Raw genomic sequence first — 22,702 nt, 5'->3', positions numbered from 1 at the left:
GCCTTCCCTTTGTAAAGTAAGGGTGGCTGCCATCCCACAGGACAATCTGGCTTCCATTCTGCCACTATAGCGGGATTCAGGCAGGCAATGTAGCTGCCCCCAGCTTGGCCCAGACTATTGTATTCTGGACCAGCTCTGGGGTCTTTTATCTGTGAATGCACCCATAGTGACCAGTACTAAAGGCTTGTCAAGATCCCAGATATCCAGAAGCAAGCAAAGACACCGCTCTCCTTCTCTCCTCTATCTATCATGGTGAACAGTGAACAGTCAGTGCCAAAAACAGCTTCCTCATTCTTTTAGAGAGAAGCTGGTTAATCTTCTGGCATCCCACTTTCTCAGTTGATTTTAAAATGCCCTGCTTTCTCTCTCCACCTCTCAGGCCCCTTCCACACATCTGAATAAAATCCCACATTTTCTGCTTTGAACTGGAATATATAGCAGTGTGGACTCAGATAATCCAGTTCAAAGCAGATATTGTGGGATGTATTGTCAAAGGCTTTCATGGCTGGATTCATTGGGTTTGTGTTTGTTTTCTGGGCTGTATCTATGACAAGTTGTAAAGACCTCATAGATGCAAGTGAAATGTAAGGAGAGAATGCTTCTGGAACATGGCCATACAGACCAGAAAACACATAATATTGTGGGATTTTCTGCCTTGATATTCCGGGTTATATGACTGTTTGGAAGGGCCCACATTTTCCCTTTTGTCCTGGTGCAAACTGAGGGCCCTTCTACACAGTTCTATAACCCAGAATATCAAGGCCAAAAATCCCACAGTATCTGCTTTGAATTGGGTTATCTGAATCCACACTCAGATAATGTGGGATCTTCTGCCTTGATATTCTGGGATATAGGGCTGTGTGGAAGGGCCCCATGTTCAAAGTGCAAATATAGTTTGCATTCAGTTAATTCAGCAGGATGGAGATCAGGGGATGAAGAGAATTCATACTCTTCCCAGTAGGATCAGGGGAAAGCAAACTGCTGCATCCTCTCCTAGCTTTGGAACAGAACATCTAATGTAGTGTAACTCCACATTGTTTCTTGAGATAAGCAAAAGGAGTAAGTACCCCTTGTGAAAAGGAAAGGAAAGAGAGAGTCCTGCCAGTTAAGAGGGACTTTTCTTGAGCAAATTGCCTTACAGCACTTCTCAAACTGTGCACCAAGCGTCCTCTCAGCCTCTTTTTCATTAATACACATTTCTAATTTCCTGAAAATAGGATCAATATTGCAGAGAAGCTTTCCTAATTTTAAAATTTCCCTCAAACCATTCAGTTCTTGTTTTTGTCAAAAAATCCTTTGTTTTTGAGATTTGCATACATCTTATATTTAAAGGCTTAGTTTTACTGCTTTTCTTTTTGCCACCCTTTTCCTTATGATTTACTAATCCTCTGTGTGTGCTGGGGCTACAAGATGTCTCAGAAAGGAAGTGTAATTTATAGAGATCGAACACTTTTACTGTCTGCTTACTGTAAGCTAGCTTTTCCCCCTGCAGAATTCTTTTTTTGTTTATATCAACAATGTAATCATACATATATCTAACAGTTCAGGGGGATATAATCCAGGGATATTTGAAAATGATTGTTGTCCAAATTCCAAAATGTTCCTGGAATGCATGCAGTCATTTGTATGGTTATCATGTTTTTTCTAACGTTAATTTCTCTACCCCCCCAAACCAAATTTTATTGTACAAAAAGAAACCCTTTAAAGTAGATTAGCCAAAGAATCTACAGTTTGCTAAAAGTGACCAAAGTATTATATTTTGGGAAGCTGTAACTTGACAGTGTAATGTGCATTGGACAAAGGATGTTAAGAATTAACAGAGTACATACAACAGATTTTGTGATTTTGCACAGATAAAACATTTTGGTTTGAAAATAATGCATAAATTAATATTTAACCAATCATGATGTTTGCAGGCACAAAAATATTAATTGAAATGTATTAACTGAAATGGGTGTGGGTGTCTTACGACCTTACCAATGGGGGGAGCCCCCTCCCCTCGTGCCATTTTGCCAGCAGGCATGGTGAAATGGCAGATGTGACGGGTGACTCCATTGCCCCATGCATCACTCAGGTGGTCAAACAGGGCAGAAGCATGGAGCCAGTGAAACACAGAAAGCCTCTCATATTGCAGTGAAAGTGTCCAAACACGCTTTCATCCTGGTTATGTCACACAATGTCATGTGATGGCCAGCATGAGGGTCTGAGGAAGAAGTGTCTTGAAAGTGTCCTAAGATGCTAAAATCACCTGATGGATGAGGTCCCTAAACTCAGTGCATTTATTCTAGAGTTTTTCTGCTTAAAATTGTAGTTTTGTAGGTTCTTTCTCATAGATAACTGATTCAGTCCACTCTTCCTCGTATTTCTGTTTATAGTTTCTCATAAACATGTGTGAGACCAATTTCGAGAACTTAATGGCCATTTTGTAACACTCCAATGCTTTGGATTCACTGAGTCTTGAGTGACTTAGGCCCCTTCTACACTTCCTTATATCTCAGGATCTGATCCCAGATTATCTGCTTTAAACTGGATATGTGAGTTTCCACTAGCAGATAATCTGGGATAAACAGATAATCTAGGATTTTAAAAAATCTGGGATTGGTTCCTAGGATATAGGGGCAGAGTGGAAAGGGCCTTAGTCTCACAGATCTTTCCTTGTCTTCTTAGACACAAATTACCTTTGTTATCCTTGCTGGGTGTGATTTGTGATCAACATGCGGAGATGAGATGTTACCTTTCCATAGGAATAATCCATGTGACTTCAGTCTATGAAAAGAATTTAAAATCAAAGAAAGGAGATCCATTCTGGTGTTGTTTAAGAAATCTCTCCATAGTTAAACTGCCCACTTCTTGAGTGCATACACACCATTGTTGAAAGACCTTAGAGAAAATGAAAAATCTTTTTTGTATATTGATGCTTAGTGTCCAACCATCACTATTCCTCTTGTAAGCCTCTAAAACTTTTCAAAGCAATATTTTGACATTCAATGCGCCTGAATTTAGTCCCATAATTTTTTAAAAAAATAATTAAATGCACATTCATATTTATATAAATATAACATCTTTTAGGGTTATATTTCTATAAATATTGTGATGTTCAGAAGTGTAACCAACTGAATCCAGTAGGATTTGGATCAGGATTGCAGTCTTGCAAGCTTGCTTGGTCTGTTTTGCAACCCCAAGCTACTTCTTTTTCTCCACTCCTTTTTGTTGTTTCCTTTCATTTTTTTGGCTCATTACCTTCAGGGGAGTTTAACAAACAGATTATTTCCTTGGTTTCTTACTTCAGCATGCAAAAATAAAAGGAGAACATTGAGCTGTTCAGGAACAAACACAACAGTGTATTATATGCATTAAGCAGAATTTTAAGCACTGGAGCATTATAACTGGGTGAATTATGTAATTTGCTTCCTTTCTGGGGACAGTAATTTTAGAAGTTTGAAAAAAGTGGACCTCCAGAGAAATTTACAGTGGTATTTTAATTTTTTAAAGGAGCCTGAAAATATAAATGGCTTTTCATGTTCTAAATATATTCCATGTGAATTTAGAAAAGCAAATTATATACCAAAGTTTGTCACTTCCTCCCTTTTTGTTGCATGACAGCGTGAGCTGCTGGCAGGGGCTGCAGCCAAGCTGGGTTTTTGCTTGACTAGGGAATCTAAGTAATAAATTGGCTGGAGGAGAAACATTTATCGTCCTTGCAATAGGCAGGTTTCTTTTTGTTTTTCTTTTAAAAAAAGAGGGGAGATAAAAACAGGAAGATGAGTAGAGTTTAAATATAACCTACCCCGTATACTCATGTACAAATCTATAAATTTTAGTCAAAACAACAAACTCCAAAAAAAAAAAAAAACTGGGTCAATTATTCACAGGTCAATGTGGGTACTGTGCGGAGTGGCCCTTAACTCTTGTCAAAAGGATCCATCCCCTTCACTTAGCAAAGTGGCAAAAGTAAATACTGATCCCTTTTACTGTCTCAGTTGTGGTGGTACTTCTTGCCTTCTTTAATACCTGGATGGGGAAATGGTGGCTGACCACTGTGAGGCTTGATTGGTGCTTTCCCCCTCTCTGTGGAGTGGCCCTTAACTTATCCATAGCTAATATCAAAATCCACAATTTTGGCCCCAAAACCTGCACACAAGTTATGCATGAGTCCATTTATACATGAATATACATTGTACTACTTTTATAGCCAATTGAATAAATTGCAGTTCAATAAAAACCTGCAGACGTCCTTGGCTTCCCATATATATAATGGTTCTTCCACTAGAGGAATGGGTTCATAAAACATGAAGATACATCACTTCCTGTCACCAGATTGAGCATGTCTGTAAAAGAAAATAGAGATATTGAGGGTAGTACAAGCTTCCAAGATGCTTGCATTGAAGATGGGTATTGTTGTATGTTATCCATGCATGGGGATGGGGGTTATGCATGATTTTAGGGCAAGATTTGTCTATTTTTGGAAATATCTGTGCTGTTGGGTGAGATGCTGCAGTTTGGGACCTACAGTTCAACAATTGCTGTGTACTCATTGTGCTATAACCTAAAGATTCTGACACAATGCACAAACAATTGAAAATAAATACTTATTTGTCTGGTGCAGATTTAAGTTTCCCACTAGATGAGCAAGATCAAGCCCAACATCCATGTCAATTAAGATAGCTGTGCATTGGCCTTGTCTCATCATGTGTTCCAGATGGAACAGGAAATGTCTTGGGCCAAAAAAAAAAAATGCTATAGGCACTGCTGAATCATTATATGTGACTGCAACTCTCACACGGATTATTATTCTCTAGGTCCCCTTACAACACAAGCTAAGGATACTGCTTTAGCTCTTTCTGACCTACTTTGTTCTAGTGCATTGCTCTACAGTCACAGAAAATTCTACCAAATATCATGAAGACTGGTCAAAATGGGCTATAAACCAATCTATTTTTGTGAGCAGAATGTAATAGATCTCTAGCCATCTGGATAGTTCAGAACAGAATGTAATGGTGGCATCCTGGCTACTGTGGAATACAACTAATATGGGTTTCAGCTGTTGTTCAGTCTGTCTTGGCTTTTGGGTTTATGTCAGTGACACTGTCATTATGAACCTACTTGTATTCATTCATTCATTCAGTTCCCTGCCCTCAGGCTTGCAGTCAAAATAAGACTCACCATACAAGGAAAAGGGAATGGCAGGAGAGAGGAGATTTACTCCAGGAGATTTTGCCTCTTCTTCCCTTCTTCCCAGGCCAGAGCAGTGGCAGCTGGTATGGATGGAAGGTCTAGCCATCTACTGCTGGGCCTAGGCATGCTGGAGCTGTGCCTGCCTCTTCTTTTTTCCATCTGTTTATCTCCTGTCCCTTGAAAGTTTATTTAGCTCTACTTATATGGATAGGACACCCAGAAATGATTGTGTCTATCAAGCTGTGTCTTCCTTCTAGAGATCAGCCAGGTAAAATTGTTTTCCAAGATATCATAGAATCAAAGAGTTGGAAGAGACCTCATGGGCCATCCAGTCCAACCCCCTGCCAAGAAGCAGGAATATTGCATTCAAATCACCCCTGACAGATGGCCATCCAACCATTTTAATCCATCCTTGTCCTCAAAGAGGTCCAAGTAAGCCTAATTCCATGGCAATTTAACTATGCTAAATTTGTATAGATTGAAATCACCCCCCAGCACAGATCCACAATGTGGTGTGCTAAATTCATGAGACTAGATACCAGTTGAAACAAATTCATGAAAAACATTTATTCTTGAGCTGTTGGGATGACAACATCAGCGTGCAAATTGAAATGCCCAGCACAACAGCAGCAGAGATTTCATCTCCATGCCTGACATTACTCTGCTAACTCTGGAAAACAGAATACTTTGAAGGGAGTTCACCAGTATCAGAATCCCAATTTTGTCCCAAGCACCTGCCTTCATCTTTATGCGTTTTTGATATGATGCGGAATTTGTGAAAGAGAACAGATTCACAACAGTCTACTGTAGCTCCATCCTTCTGTCTCAAGTCCCAGGTGTTACTTACAGGTCACAAGCAAAGCTAGAAGACATATATACACTTATGCCAGCCTCATACAGCTATATCTCTCTGATGATAGAGACATATTGAATACTCCTCTAGGATTGTGTCCTGAATCAGAGCCTTCAACTAAGATGAACCGCTCACCTTACATCACAACGATAAGCCCTGTGTTGCATTTCTATGAAATTGTTCTGTTTAAGTAGTCAAGTCAACTTTGATATACAGCATAGCAACATGTTACTATACAATATTTTCAAGATACTTTCATAACTATAATTACATAGGTCAATAAGATAAAAACCATAATAACAGATCTCTTGAATTTGACCATAACACATGTCAATATCAGATTACTTTAGAAGATCGATATAAAACCTGGTAATACAAATCAGGGTCCACATAGACCAGTGGTTCTCAACCTGGGGTCCCTAGATGTTTTTGGCCTTCAACCCCCAGAAATCCTAACAGCTGGTAAACTGGTTGGGATTTCTGGGGGTTGTAAGCCAAAAACATCTGGGGACCCCAGGTTGAGAACCACTGACATAGACTAAAATCCCAGTTCCTCTCGAGATTGAGGGCACACAGAAGCCACAAACCTCAGGATTTTGCAGGGGTGTGTGGCTACATGCTCTTCCAGATTGACCAGAGAACAACCTGGGAGGGCATCTAGCCAGCCCCCAGCACTGTGTTACTGGAGGGGCCTGGCTGCATCCTCAGGCCCTTTTTAAAAAAGTTTCTGATGGGTCCTCAACCTAAATCAGTGAAAGACATTGGTTTAGGGTCAAGACGGCTTCCTTAGCTCTAGATGGGAAGGACTAGTAGAGTTGGGTGTCATTTGCATATAGGTAAAACCACAGTTCAATAGAAATAGAGTAGAAAATTCTGCAAGGTCAAAATGAATAGGTAAAGCTCAAGAATAGGTAAGCAGACCATTTTTAGAAACAAGCACTGTGGAATGTAAATATTATTTTGATATTGTCATGGATATTCCAATTCTTTACTTGACACACTGATGAACATATGCTTTATTGGCTTAAGCCTGATTAAGTAAACTGTGCAATCAGTTACCATAGCAACATTTACATTAATACAACTCATCTTTAAATACACGTCTATTCTTATTTAAAATGTAACAACATTCAGTTTAGATGTCAAAGGCTTTCACAGATTAACATTTAGCTGAGAACAGATGCTGTGTTATGTTCAGCATTTTAATAGAACTTTTAGGAGTAATCTGGTAGGAGGATGTTTAAAAGTGTGAAAATTATTTTTAATTTTAATCTGCAGTCATGTATGACAGCAACATTACTACTTGGCCCAATTTCAAGCATCAAAATACACATATTCTTTGTTCTTTATTTAACATTGTTCTACATCTAAGTCTGTCCTGTGAAAGTGTATTACAATATTAATCTCACAATAGCAACCTATATTAATTCGGTTCATACTACTACCCCTTCTTTTGTAGCATTTATCTGAAAATCTGCTACAAGAGTACTTGTTTATTTTGCCAACATCCCTTAGCTAGCTAGCATTTTATAGTTAGCTTAAATGAGTCAGCTTCACAAAGACATTCAAAAGTTTAAAAATAGCTTGTGTTTAAAAGCTGGCCCAGGGGAAATCAGGGTTAGTTAAAAATAAAAGTTTCTGAAGTTGTTTTTCAGATGGGGGGGGGGGGGGTGGAGGAAGAAAGGATGTCTAAGATCCTAGGAGGAGGCTAAGCTTGTTTTCAAGTCTCTAAGCCATGGTTTAGCACTATGTATGAATATGTTGCTGAAGTTTTGGACTTTGAAAAAATCTTGGACAATGTGTCTCAAAAATTATTTTAGTGCCCATAACTGTCAAAGTGAAATTAATTTCGGGGTTTATACTTGTGTACCATTTCCCGGATATCTCATTATGTACATATATGCAAATACAGCTATTACACAATCTGAAAGAAATCCAAAATACTTCTGGTTCTAAGCATTTTGGATAGAGGATATTCAACTTATAGATGGCTGATGAGCAGAAATCCAAAGAGAAGTAAGATTAGACAATTTTCACATTGAAAAATATGTAAGCAGTGGTTTATCCTGAGGAGAGCAAAACATTATGTTGGTAATATGGAATTATTATTTCTTTATTTATATGTTTGTTAGGGGTGACCAGAAGACACCCAGCTTTTGTGGGTGATGCCAAATTATACAGAATGCTAAAATCCAAAGCAAAGAGCTCTAAAAGGATATCTCGAAAACTGGTAAATTGTCATCAAAGTAACAAATCGTATAATCATAAATGAGGCATTTTAAAAAATCTTAAATTTACAAGTACCTATGTAGTGCAGATACTGGGATTATACAAGAAAAAAAAAAGATTTTGACATAGTAGTGAAGATGCCAATTTACTGTGCAGTTACAGGAGAGTGGAAGCTGGAAATGGACTGAAAATAAAACAACTTTGTCCTCTATGTCAGTGGCAAAATCAGTCCAAATTTAAATCTGAAGATGCTGTCCAAGGTGCTGAGACCCATTCCCCAAAGTAGCTTCAGCATCCTAAAAGCTACTTTAAAATCAGACTAAAACCCAAGTTAGATTCATTGCACTGACTGATAGATTCACGGCACTGCATATTATAGCCTCTCTTATATTAATACCATCATAATACTCTAAACCATTGTTTCTCAAACTCTGCTCCTCCAGGCATTTTGGACTTCAGCATCCACAATTTCTAAAACCTGGTAAACTGGCTGGGATTTTTGGAAGCTGAAGTCCAAAACACCTGGAGGAGCAGAGTTTGAGAAACACTGCTCTATAGAGTAATGGTAGGAAATGGTAGAAAAGGTAAGCAAAAGAGCTAAAAAAAACATTAAGAGTTTACAACAGTTTCCTGGGAAGGGAAAAATAATAAAAGTAATTTTATTTCTTACCCGCCTCTCCTCATGTCTCAAGGTGAGGAACAGCATAGTTAAAAACATATCATCATAATACATTATGATATATGTGTGTATACACAAACATACACGCATACAAATTTCTATTAAATACAAATATCAAATTACACAAAGAGTAAAATACAGCAAACACGGGGGTCGAGATTAAATATTTGAGTGTTTTGAAGGGTTTTATTTATTTTTTTGTTCAGTCTGGGAAAAACATAGTAACAGCTTATTTATTTAGGACATTTCTGTCCCACCCTTTTCACCCTGAAGAGGACTCGGTGGCTTACAACAGAGGCACAATTTGATGCCCTAAGTACACATAAAAAGAAAACAACATATACATTAAAATCACAAGATTAAAACATGTCCATTAAAAACCATTACAAAAAATTACATGAGAACATGAATGCTAAAATCAGTATTTCAGAACTAAATAAGGTCTCTTATTTACATTATGTATGCACGTGTTGCAGGCATAATTTTAGAGGTATTTTACCTGCCAAATGTAGAGAAATGCTTTTACTAAGTTGAATTCTACTAAGATGACAAGTTGACAGTTTTTAGTTCTTGTCTTTAAAATCTATTTTTTAGAAATCTGCCATGTCTGTGAATTAGATCATTTTAGTTAATAAAACATTTTTTTAACAAACAGCAGAGGATTTTCTTTGTTGATTGGCTTAATTTATGCCCCACCTTTCTCACCCCCATAGAACTCAAAGGGGGACTCAAGGCGGCTTACAACTCCGGCAAGATTCAATGCGACTTAAACCATAGTCATAAAACCTATCCTATATATTAATAACAGTTAAAACAGTTAAACAATGAAACACATAGAATAAAAACAGATTAAAATATATAAATTGCATGATTCCATTCACCTGTAATCCTTGCTCATAATCCTTATTCAGACAGTGTCGAAACTGTAATGGTTCATTCTGCAAATGCTTTTGTACAGAGCCATGTCTTTATCTTTTTTCTGAAATCCAGAAGAGATGGGGCCTGCCTGATGTCACTGGGGGGACACCACTGAGAAGACCCTGTCTCTCATCCCCACCAATTGCACTTGCGAAGGTGGTGGGACCAAGAGCAGGACCTCTCCAGCCAATCTTAAAGCTCTTGTTGGCTCATAAGAGGAGGTGCATTTGGATGGATTCCCCTGAATAATCAACTTAAACTTGCAGCCCTATGCAAATAAGATTTATATTGAGTTGTTTGTTTAATATTAGATTGAATCAGACTCAATAATACTTAGATTTATCTTGCTGTAATATCTGGGATTTAATGAAGTCTCGCTGGTTTCAGTGAGTCTGCTCCAAATGTGTTTCCCCCAAACATTTTGATTTATTAATTTTTGCTATGTTGCTGGTTTTGGCATCATTGCATAGGTCTTGTGGCTTTTTATCTGCTATGATTAAAATCAAGACTTTTGTGTTAGCCATAATTGGTAATGCACAAACGTTTGAGAGGAGAAACATTTCTTCTAAATCTAGTAAAACAAATGAATTCCGTTCTGTTAATCATGTTTAATATTGTGCAGTGGCATTAGCCATTTGGTTTTGTTTATTGAACTGTCCCCTACCTTTTGAATTAGAAAACACAATTTTTCATGTACTCTGAGCAACCGTATAAGTAGTCTGTGAATAGACAACAGGAAACCTCAGTTTGATCCAAGGACATTTTTTTTTCAGATCTAGTCATGTTGACAATCTTCCAGTGATGGTAAAACTGACATTTTTAACAAATCTCCAAAATTGCTTCTCCTCTTTCTCTGAAATATATATGAAATCTCAAGCAAAAGGGTCTTCTGAAGCAGTGTCATCATTAGAATGATACTCCACTGCCCTCCTCTGAGTTTCAGAGATCTTGTGCAATTCCCTACCAGCAGATTTGGGAATATGTGAAACTCTGGTGTATTATTTCATGCTGTAACCTTTCATTTTCTGATAAACTGTTGATATATCATGATATATTTCTTGAACTTCAGCATAAGAAGCAGTTATTGACATAGTTTCTAATAGGACAAAATCATGAAGTGATAGCTGTCTGAAGGCAACATCATTAATTCAGTGCTGTTGGAAAACAAGTAAAAATCTTCTAAGCCTGCTTCTGCTATAATGTGAAACACATTGATCTGACCTTCAGTGTGATTTGTGAGCCCAAACATTGCAGGGCCCTGAAATCTGTCAATAAGATCTGTGAGACTCAGCCTCACAAATAGAAGATCTGGGGGTAAGGACTCTAAATTATAGCACTTCCCATGTCCTTTCATAAGCTACTGTCACTTATACTGTTTGTATTACTTACTTTTTGTACAACGCTATCCATGATCCCTGTTACACATGCTTCTTGTGAGTACAGAGGTGGATGGAGAGTTCGGCAATGCTGTGGCTTGTGATGTCTTTCTTATTCTGACATCAGTGGAAGCTCCAGCTCACAGTATGGAATCAGGCAGCTTCACCAACTTCTGGAGCAAGTTTTAAATTGGACTCATTTGAACTTATAGGTTTTACTCCAGTTTGCTTTCTGGACATAAAATGGCCGCAGTTCATCCAAGTCTAAGACTTGCCCTCATATTCTCTCTTTCTGATGCATTAGATACAACTCAGGTAGAAGTTATCTGAAAGATTATATATCTCCTATGAGCCTGTCCATATATTGAGATTGTCTGGAAAGGCTGTTCTCTCTGTTCCAGCATTTGCACAGGTACACCTAGTGGGAACATGGGAAATGACCTTCTTGTTGGTTGCTCCCTGTCTATGAAACTCCTTTCCTAAAGTGGGGAAATTGGTATCCTTATTCTTGCCCTTTTTCGTTTGGGCAGACCTTCAGTAACTGTTTGTTCTAGGAGAAAGATGCTTGCATAATGTACTGTTTATTTGTTGTCCTTTTAATGATAATATTTGAACTGGTTGTAATGCTATTGGTAGTTTGATTACAATATTCACTTAATACGATTTATTTTGTATGGCATTTTACCTGTATCTGTTTTCATTTTTGTGGGCTCTCTTGAGTCCTGAACTGCGGAAGGGAATGGCGATGATGATGGGGAGAGTTCATTAGAGCTGTTACAACTGCCCCCCCCCCCCCAAAGAGATATATTGCATGTATCTCTTTATCACAACTTTCTTCTGAGCATTCATTTCTGGAGAGGCAAATAGGCTTACTAAAACAAAGCAGAGATCCTCTTAAACTTAGAGGCCAATATGTTGACCTTAATTTCAGGAGGATAGGGACTGACCTGACAGTCTACAGTGCGGTGATATCAACTCTGCTAGCCATTCTCCATGAACTCGTAGCCTGGGTTTGTATGTGTGTGTATGTGTGTCAGGAGCAACTTGAAAATCTGCAAGTCACTTCTGGTGTGAGAAAATTGGCCATCTGCAAAAATGTTGCCCAGGGGATGCCCGGATGTTTTACCATCATGTAAAGGCTTCTCACATGTCCCCGCATGGGAAGCTGGAGCTGACAGACAGAAGCTCACCCCACTCCCTAGAACTGAACTGCTGACCCTTTGGTCAGCAGTCCTGCTGGCACAATGTTTTAACCCATTGCGCCACCAAGGACTGGGATAACAGTCATTTGGAAAGTGGAGGCAGAGGCATCCACCAGTATCATGGATCTGTTCCCCTTGCCATGCAAAAATGCCTCTGGAGCTGTAAGCAATAACTCTAGGACCCTTTCTCTAAACAGAACATCATTGTCTTTTGACTTTCTCTTCTCTCCTTTTCCACCTCATTCACCTTTCAGCAAAGAGGTGAAGGGAATATGAAGTGGAAATTTAAAAAGTTAAATTATGGCTAAGTCAAATTTAGATGCCACTAAATCTTATGAAAATTAGTATGATAATTCCCAAGAAAATTTAATATATTTAGGGACCTCAAATATCTTGCCTGCGCTCTGCCTACTAAATCATAGTTTATCTATTATGATGAATATGTAGCAACTGAAGCATTTATTGTATGTTTGAGAATAAGCTGACATTTCATTTACAACTTAAATTTCAGATCTGGCAATGTGGAGGAGCACTAGAGATTGTAACTTGTTCACACGTTGGTCATGTCTTCCGAAAGGCTACACCCTATACTTTTCCTGGTGGTACCGGTCACGTAATTAACAAGAACAATAGACGACTTGCTGAGGTGTGGATGGATGAATTTAAAGATTTCTTCTATATCATATCCCCAGGTAAGGAAATATTTCACAGTAATAATGTGAAAGATACACAATCAAGTAAACGTGTCATATATGTTTTATTAGAGGGATGTCTGTGTACAGGTTGTATAGTCCTTACTACTTCAGTTTAAATTCCTGGCAACTCTTGATTGAAAGATTCATGCATTGTAGATATAACATTATAACTTTTTAAGGATATGGTGAAGCCAGCAAAAGAGACAATTTCTGGATGGCCCTACCCTATTCTGTGTCCTTTATTTTTTAAAAAGAAGATAGATGTAATTGACATTAATAGCACATCATAAAGAAGTCCTGCTGATTTTGGTGAAGTAAAAATGGATACTTTAATTTGTTTTTATATAGAAAATTAAACTGACCAAATAAGAACTGCAGACAAAACACAATAAGACTTGTCAGCTATCAATGTCAAATAGAATTTGATTTGTCTAGAACTTCCTCAGGGCACCATGTAAACTTTCTGGACTCTCTTCATTCACAGTGATGTGAACATATGTCTGGTTTGATTTTATTTTGTTTCTATGAAACTTGTCCCTGTATTCTCCTTATCTCATATAAGATTTTTGTGTATTGCTTTACAAAATGATGGTATTAATTGGTTTGTTTACTTTTTTTGTAATGTAAGAATTTATTTCCACATTGTAGCTAATGTGCATATTTTTATTTATTTATTTGTATATTTAGCTGTTTGCCTTTTATAAAGTACTCATAAAATGTGGAGTTTTTTTTTATAAAAAAAACTCCCCACAAGATGTGAATTCTTGTGGTGAGTTATGTGTTTTCCCCAAACAACAAATCTCTGGAAGTATGAAAAGATTACTTTAATCTATAGAATATAGTTGAATTTGTTTCCATTTCTAGCCCTAAATCAATATCAGTATCCACTTTCCAGTTACTTCCGATATATACTTTATTTATATTCCATCCTATCTCCACAAGGGGATTCAGGGCTGATTACAGTACACAAATACGGCAAACATTCAATGCTGTTATACAATTAACAAAGACAGACATTACATAAACAGAGGTAAAGACTTCCCATCTTTTTCCATTTCCGGCATCTGGAGGTTGTGCTCGACTCCAGCCATGGGGAGGTGCTGTTGCTCCATCTTCCATGCCGAGGAGCTTTGTTGTCCGTAGATGTCCTCTCAATTGAATCACCGGCATCTCCGCATGGGCATCTTTTATTACCTCCCTGCCAAAGTGGTACCTATTTATCTACTCACATTGCTGTTTTTACACTGCTAGGCAAGCAGAAGATGGGCTGAGGATGGCCTGTGCTTCAACTGGGCTGAACTCGGCACGGGTTTGAACTGCTGGCCTTTTGATAAGCAAGATTTTCTGCAGCTGGTGGTTTAACCCGCTGTGCTATGTGTTATGAGTAAAGTTATTTTCACCATTTTAGCTTCCTTGTACTGAATAGGAAACATACACAGCGAAAGACTGCATTTCCCTTCACGCTGTACTTTGCTGTTTTCCATTCAATTGTAATGTACTTTGATGATAGAAAATGTTTAATGCTTTCACTGCATTTTCTTGTTATAACTACACATTTGACTTGGATTTGGTAATGCATTTCTATAGCTGGGCATTGAAAACAAACCAGTCACTGACAATACTAGGAAGTGTTCGTCTATAGAATCTCCACTTCAGAAGGTTTTGATTAATCAATACTGAACAGTTCTTCCCTTCTGCTCCTCTCTGGACTCTTGATAATACATTTTTCTTATGTTTGTGTGATAGTAAAACTTTTTTAAAATGCTTCTGTTGGTTTGTGAATAGCAGGGAAGGAAAGCAGTATCCATGGTCTTGATTTTCCTTCTCTCTTTATGTGTGGTCTCAGTAAGATGCTATTTAGGTTTAGACAGACACTTATAATAATTCATTTGATGGGTAACTAAGTAGTATATATAGCCCATTAAAGCAAGTGATAAAGTCAATAACTATATCTGTCATATAGAGTTGGGTGCAGTCTATATACATGCATACCCTACACTTTCCCATAAAGGAACAGGAATTGTTGAACAACTGGAAGGGGTGATTTTTATTTCAGAGGAACATCTATCTTAATGTGCCATTCCTTTACGGATATTTCTGCAGCCCCCTTGCTCCCCCGCTTCCACCAACACACACGCACACTAGAAGCAGATATTTTTGTATCCTTTTAAATAACAAGAACTCTTTGAGATAAATCGTATGGCCTTTGCAAACATAGTACGCACACAAGCAGGGCTTGCACATTTGCATTCCGTGCTATGCATTTACAAGTAAAACCACATAGCAAGCATTGAATTCCTAATTTAAATGTTGCCTGAAATCTTGCCTGGTTCTGAGGGATAAGAAGAGACGCTTTACTTTAAGACACTGCATACACATATAAAAATTCTAATAAAAGATAAGGAACTTTTATGGCTTACTTTTACAATCAATTTCTTAGGAGTAAGAAATGGGGGTAAAAGTATTTGTAAATTATTTAAGTGAACATTTTTTATATATTTACAGGTTAATAAAATACTGATATTTATTTATTTATTTATTTGCAGTATTTGTATACCGCTTTTCTCACCCCGAGGAGGACTCAAAGCGGTTTACACATAAGTAATGGCAAAAATTCAATGCCAGTACAAACAATTACAATTATACACTACAATTAGACATAAATCAAATTAAAAAAAAAACATCCACCAGCAATAAAGCAATAATTAAAACAATAAAATAGTCTCGTCCCTCGAATCGCCGTTCCAGTCATTGTCTTTCTGAAATGCTGCATACATTTACTTCTACTGCCCGAAGGCCTGGTCCCAAAACCATGATTTTTTTTCTAAAAGCCAGGAGGGAGGGAGCAGATCTTACCTCATTTGGGAGTGTGTTCCATAGGCAGGGGGCCACAGCCGAGAAGGCCCTGTCTCTCACCCCCGCCAGATATTAGGCTTGGTTGATAAAAAAATGGTTCAAAACTCGTTTGGATGTAGGGGACGCTGGTGGTTTGATTCTAAAGTCACTTCTGATTTTTTTTTTAAAAAATCAAAACTTTCCTAAACTTCCAGAACTTCGGATTTGCTTTGTTAATGGCAGACACGCGTGCACAGTAGGAAAAAAACAGCACTGACACTGGGGAACTTCAGGGGCTTCTCCCTCCCTAATTTTTAGACCAATCCTGATGAAACTTGCTAAGTGGCAGAACACATGGATCACTATTAGTTCACCACATTTCATAACATTTGACTTATCCATGGATTTTTGGCAATTTTTCAAAGTTTTTATATAAAAAAAACCTGATAATAAAAATCTGTTCCTGGTTTGAAAGTGTGATTTCCTGTTTCATTTGGGTGGTCTTTTCTTTGAAAGTAGTTGTTCTACTCCAGAAACTTTATTTGTGTGGCACAAACTGTGTTAAATTGGTGGAGAACAGAAATCATAGTACAGACTCCATCAAGGGACATCTAGACTGACCCCCCTTCTTCTGGGCAGAAAGGCACCATCCAAACTCTTCTGTCATCCATTTGTTTCCTCTACTCAGTTGGAGGGGACCCTCAAGACACATCCATTCATTTATTCCTTTTTACAAATGCAATCAATAATGTAATTTTATCATTACTTACTGACCTAAAGGGCTTGCTGGCCGTGGCTGGCTACCCTGGTGCCTTGTTCATAGCAATCAGGCCAAAGTGAAATGATTGGTTTTTAAGCAGTTTATATTCTCTTGGCTTTGCAAAAGTTGCTTATTGCTTTGCTGCCTTCTTTAGACCTCTTTGTAGACTCAATCAGTTTATTTTATATTTAAATAAAGACTGCTACAGACAGCTATAGGTGTCCTTCAGCCAATTTGGCCAATGAGCAGTGGGGCAGTGTGGGAAATGTAGTTTAACAGCAGGGCCTTTTGCAATCTCTACCATTGGGGCCCTGGTCTTCACAAACTACAATACTAGCTGTGCTTAGCCATGCCCACCTCATCCCTCCCTTTCATCGCCAGGGGAAAGCATGAGATTTTAAAACTTTTGAGGCTTTATTGAAGTTGCTTAATGGTTCTGAAAATTAAAATAGCCTTGGGAGACATCCAAACATTATGGCATATTTCCAGAAAGAAAAGGTTAGTGGTTCAAATTCAGATTCCCCCCCCCCCCCCCCTTTCCTGCATGATTCAGAACTGCTTTGAAAGTCAAAAGTCATGGAGGGAGGAGTAACTTGTTTTTAATGGGAGCTATTTAATGAGGAGCTATGCTTTTATGGCTATTTGCCTTCATATTCAGTTACTCGTCATTTTACATTATAGTAAATTGGAAATAATTATAAATCTGGAATTCATTATAAATAAAGTTTCAATTTTCTGTTTAAACTGTTGCTTAATGTCAAACAACCTAATGCAGCAGATAATTTGAAGTAAAGTGACTCAAGGCTGAAACCACTCCTTACTGAATGTTCACTCTTTCAAATGGAGAAGGTGTTTTCTTGCCTTGATCAAAGTCAAGAATTGAAAACTTCAAATTGTAGCTTTGATCAGGAACAAAATAACTATATTTATCTGTACCTTTGGTTTTCTGGTAATTGGTGCTTTCTTCTTTGTATTTCAACAAGTCTCTTGATTAGTAGGAGCTTAGAGAATTAGGGGGGGTTTATAAGGCACCAGAAGCGTTATGAACGAAGGCATTCCACAAACATTGGTATTACCGTATTTCTTTAATTCGAAGACACCATTGATTGTGAGACGCACACTAGCTTCAGTACCACCAACAGAAAAAGCTTTATTTGTGTATATAAAAAACACCTTCAGTTCTAAGATGCACTCCATTTTAAGAAATGTTTATATGGGGAAAGTGGTGCACCTTAGAATTGAAGAAATGCAGTATTTTGTTGCTTTTCTTGAGGCTTCTATCAGAAAACTTCAGTTTAATATTACTTCTGTGCTAGTGAAGTAGGTTGAGCTAATAACGCTGCATGTTATGTAATGCAAAATTGTAATTGCTTTTCTGATGGTTTTCTATTTTGATTAAGTTTTTAATTATGCTTAGTTGAGAACAGCATGGGTTTTCTGAGAGATAGGGCAAAGGTTATATTCAATAATTACTTCAGAAACAAAGCAAACACTTTAGGCTAACAAAGCGGATACTGAACATTTTTTTAAAAAAGCTTTCAGGATTATTTAGAGACAATGATTAATTATAAAGCCATATTCCTTAGTGTTTATGATGAGTAAATTAAAGGAAATGACACTCAGTCTTTAACTTGGTATACTCCCACTTTTTTCTTTGCTTCTCCATCTTAGAGTCACATGCTTACCAAGCAGTAAATCTTTCTATGTTCATTTAGATTTACTCCCAAGGAAAATGTATAGTATTAAGCCTGCCGTCTTCAGTACATTTACTAGCTCTTGTGTAAGTCTACCTCTGTTGGCATAAAGTGGGATTTATTACCAATCATCATGCATACAATTGCACTTTCAATTTTATTAATGCTTTTACACAAAATACTTTTCGTTTCATAATTGTTGGTATAAATCAGACTTGTGTATGCACACTGTGGCCAGTGGTTGAATTCTCATGGTGGTATGGTGGAATTTAGGGGAAGAAGAATAAATATAATTCTTCTTCCTCGTGGGAGCCCCCATGTGTCCCCAATTGTCTCTAGATAGATTGGAAACTCCACAAAGCCAGTTTTCAGTAAGTATAGAAAGCTGTGGGAGTAAAGGTAGAAACAACTATGGTGTAACAGTGGATTTAGCCATCGCCTAATAGACACAGAAGATGTTACATGCAGATGAGTCAGAGGTTTGGCAAGGGAAATTCATAATGCTTTCAGCTAACAATATTAAGACTTGGAAAAAATAACCAGTTCTCTTCAGGATAGAATTGTAAATGTGAGAGTGCCCCTGAGCTTTAAAAAGCACAATCTCCTTGATGTTCTACATAGAAATAGAATTCATCACTATTTTTTTCTTTAAAAAAAGAAATGACCCATTTTAGCAATTTTAGCAATTTTCTTATTTTCCAAGACAGACTTTTCACAGTTTTCAAATCTCATTTGTAATTCAGGTTGACTTTTATGCAAAATTCGCATGTCGCTATTTAGCACAGTACCTTCCAGCTGTTCCCTCTAACAGAGAATGGTATTTTCTGCACAGAACAACCATGCATGAAATTTGCACAGAATTACGAATATTCTGTCTATGATTCTTCTTATCTGGCATGAAAAACATGTTTTAAAAATATTCTTTCTATCTTGGTTTCTGAGGTGCTGAGGTGACAAAACTCTGAAACCAAGTCCTGGAGTTTCTTGTTCAAAAGCTATGTCTACATGCACAAGGAATTTTTCTGGAGCTACTTGCTGTAAAAATCAAACCTGTTATTTTATCAACTCTGCCCCAAAGACTGTTCAGTGCAATATATTAATGTGCATTAAGTGCTTATACAAAGCTCAAAAAATAAATGATTAGCCTGATTTAGTAAAATATAGAAACCATTGCCATGGTAAGCACTCACAATAACAGAATCTAAATGAATCTAAACACAGTCCCGAAAATGGTAAATCTGAAATTGCACTTGCAGATTTCAGACTTACAAGTAGGTCTATTAGGATGCAATTATTTTATTTCCAAAAGAAGCAATATAGACTTATAGCAACTACAAAAAAATCAAAATAGCATGGTGTTCAAGCCTTATTCAGCACAAAATTGTCATGTAGGGGTTTTGTTTTGTACAAAAAATAGCATTTTCTACAGATGCAGTTTTCTGCTGAGAGAATTTTTCCATTGGAAACTTCCTCTGTACAAAATTCACGTGAATTTTTATGCATGGGAAACAATATTTTATGATCAGGAAACAGTGGTTTCTGTGCAGAAAATAATATTATTCTACATCATATTATTTTGTATTATTAATCTGCTGTTTTGTGCACATGAAATGCTCCCCCTCTCATTGCAAAATTCATCAGGGTTTACTGCCACACAAGAACCATGTTTTTGGTCATATTTCAAATATTTTTAAATATTCATTCTATCCCTAGGATTTTCTGTGTATTATTCTTTAGATGCTTGAGCAAAGACAGTTTTTACTCTGTCCCTGAATTCTCCCTGCAGCAAAATGAAATGACAACTATAATAAGAATACAGAGAACATGAGTCATGCTGAGCATGCATATATATATATATATATATATATATATATATATATATATATAAACACGCACACATGCATGCACACACACACACTGAAATGGATAGACATACCAGATAGATGGCTGCTATACGTATCATATATCTGTGTAGGGATTTAATTCTATAAAGTCTATTTTGTTTTAAATGAATAAAAAAAGTAGTCATTGAAATAGCCATGATGAACAGCTATATAAATTACACTATGTAACATGATTTTTTTCCTGGCTTATAAATGCCATATCCTATTTGGTTCTATCATAAAAAAAAACATGGAAATGGTCCCCAGATGTTTTGGCCTTCAACTCCCAGAAATCCTAGCAGCTGATAAACTGGCTGGGATTTTTGGGAGTTGTAGGCCAAAACACCTGGGGACCCACAGTTGAGAACCACTGGTCTAGATTCTAGAGTACTGGTTCTCAACCTGTGGATCCCCAGGTGTTTTGGCCTACAACTCCCAGAAATCCCAGCCAGTTTACCAGCTGTTAGGATTTCTGGGAGTTGAAGGCCATTTTAAATCCATTTGCTGCCTCCTGCAGGATTCTGGGGTTTGTAAGTTTAGTGGAGGGGCATTTAAATTGCTCAGCCAGAGAGGTCCTTGGTCTCACTAAACTACAAACCCTAGAATTCTGCAGGAGGCAGCAACCGGATTTAAAGTGGAAGAAAATGTAAAGGGGTTGGAGAGATAAATAGAAAGTAAAGGCGGTTTGGAGAGTTAAGAATAGGAAGAAAAGGCAAAGAGGGTTTGAAGAGATCAATAGGAAGAAAATGGGTTTGGAGGGAACGATAGCAAGAAGATAAGTTTTGAAAGATATGGATAGGAAGAAAAGGGAAAGGGGGTTGGGGAGATATCTATAGGAAGAAAAGAGGTTTGGAGAAATATGGATGAGAAAAAAAAAGAAAGGGTGGAGCTATAGACACGCTTTGGTTCAGCACTAAGATTTCATGGCAGGGAGGGAGGAGGGAGGCACGTTGATAACTGTAAGGTGTTCATAAGTCAGATGTTCATAACTCAGGGACTGCCTGTATGAATGTTTAAGGAAAGTAGCATATTTTGCAAGTCAGTCAAAATCACAAATACAAACATTGGCTGCTTTCTGCTAAGATGCCTCCAGAAACCATAGAGGGAGACTTTCCAGGCAGTGGTCTTTCCTTTAATCTTTACTTCTACGTGTTCATACTTTCAAATCTTTTCTGAGGTAAACTGTTCTAATATACTGGATGGGAAAAGAGAAAAGGGGATTGAAGCTATAAACTCAGGGGGAAACTGATGCTTGAGATAATTGTAGCCTTCTGATTCTGTGCCTGTTCTATTTGCTGCTGTCGAATGTGCATAAGCATATTTTTCCCCCTCATTACTTGTGTCTAATACACTGTACTCCCATGGGATGCTCCATGCTTGTCTCAAAGCAATGCTTGCTTCACATAGCATGTGTTTGTGTGTAATTTCAAATATTTCAGAAAGACATTTCTGAAAATTGTGTGATTTTGAAACCATCATTGCTGGAAATGTACTGTTATATGGTTATGGCATCATTACATAAAGACCCGAAGCAGGCCTCTGTATAGAATCCAATCTTCCTTGGAAATAGCATTTATGTTTCACAATCAAGTTCATGTATCCAACACTTAACCTGTGGCCCCTGCACTGTAAACATCACAGCGTTGCTATCAGGGTTCTGCAAAATTATATGCATTTAAATTGAAACTAGTGGCCTAAATCCAATCAGCTAGAGCAGAGCCATTTGAATAGAGTACTGAATAAGTCAATATAGTACAACCTCTGTACCTCTAGGGAATACGTTCCAAGACTGTTTGTGAATACCTGAAACCATGGATAATAGTGAGCCCTGTATTTCAGCTATACTTGGGTCAGAAGCATATCATGCAGTTACCTAGAGGGGCTCAAATACACTTACTGGGGGGAATCTTTTTTTTAAGAGCATGGGTAAGTGAATCTGCAGATATTGAGTCCATGGACAAGGGGAGTGTTGTAGTAGAGTGTGCTGGTCAAGCTACAACTGGTAGTAGAAGGGGTAAGAAGGCTGCTCAAGTGTTGGAGCAAGAGCAGCAAAGGAAACGAATTAGGGAGATATTCATGACACCTACAGATACTGATTCGTTCGAAGGTTTCTCAGATTCTGAAATGGAGGAGGAAGGAGATGGGGGCAGAGGTTTGAAATGGGCTACTCAGGAGCAAGAGTCAGATGAAGAATGGGAAAGGAAGCGGATCCGTGAAATAATGCTCCAACTGAGGAGGAAGACTTTATGGGATTTACAGGGAGTGATGGGACTGGGAGTGATAATGAAGAGGAGGATGGGCTAGATTGGACCCGTGTGCAAGAGATCAGGGACATATGTACACAACCAACATCTAGTGATGAGTTTGAAGGGTTTTCTGGAGATTGGCAAATTGGTAATACAT

General features: G+C 37.7%; 1 protein-coding gene across 3 annotated transcripts in view; it reads left to right on the top strand.

The window, feature by feature from the left end:
• The window catches only part of GALNT13 (polypeptide N-acetylgalactosaminyltransferase 13), a 251,043-nt gene that overhangs the window by 158,412 nt on the left and 69,929 nt on the right, over positions 1 to 22,702 (top strand). For all 3 annotated transcript variants that reach the window (XM_060777134.2, XM_060777115.2, XM_060777107.2), the window contains exon 8: positions 12,944 to 13,124. In XM_060777134.2, the coding sequence (XP_060633117.1) occupies positions 12,944 to 13,124 (181 nt within the window). The remainder of the gene's footprint in view (positions 1 to 12,943; positions 13,125 to 22,702) is intronic.

This window comes from Anolis sagrei, chromosome 1 (genome assembly GCF_037176765.1).
Source record: "Anolis sagrei isolate rAnoSag1 chromosome 1, rAnoSag1.mat, whole genome shotgun sequence".
NCBI classification, from domain to species: Eukaryota; Metazoa; Chordata; class Lepidosauria; order Squamata; family Dactyloidae; genus Anolis; species Anolis sagrei.
The sequence above is the reverse complement of the archived record's forward strand: the minus strand, read 5'-3'. Positions and strand labels throughout refer to the sequence as shown.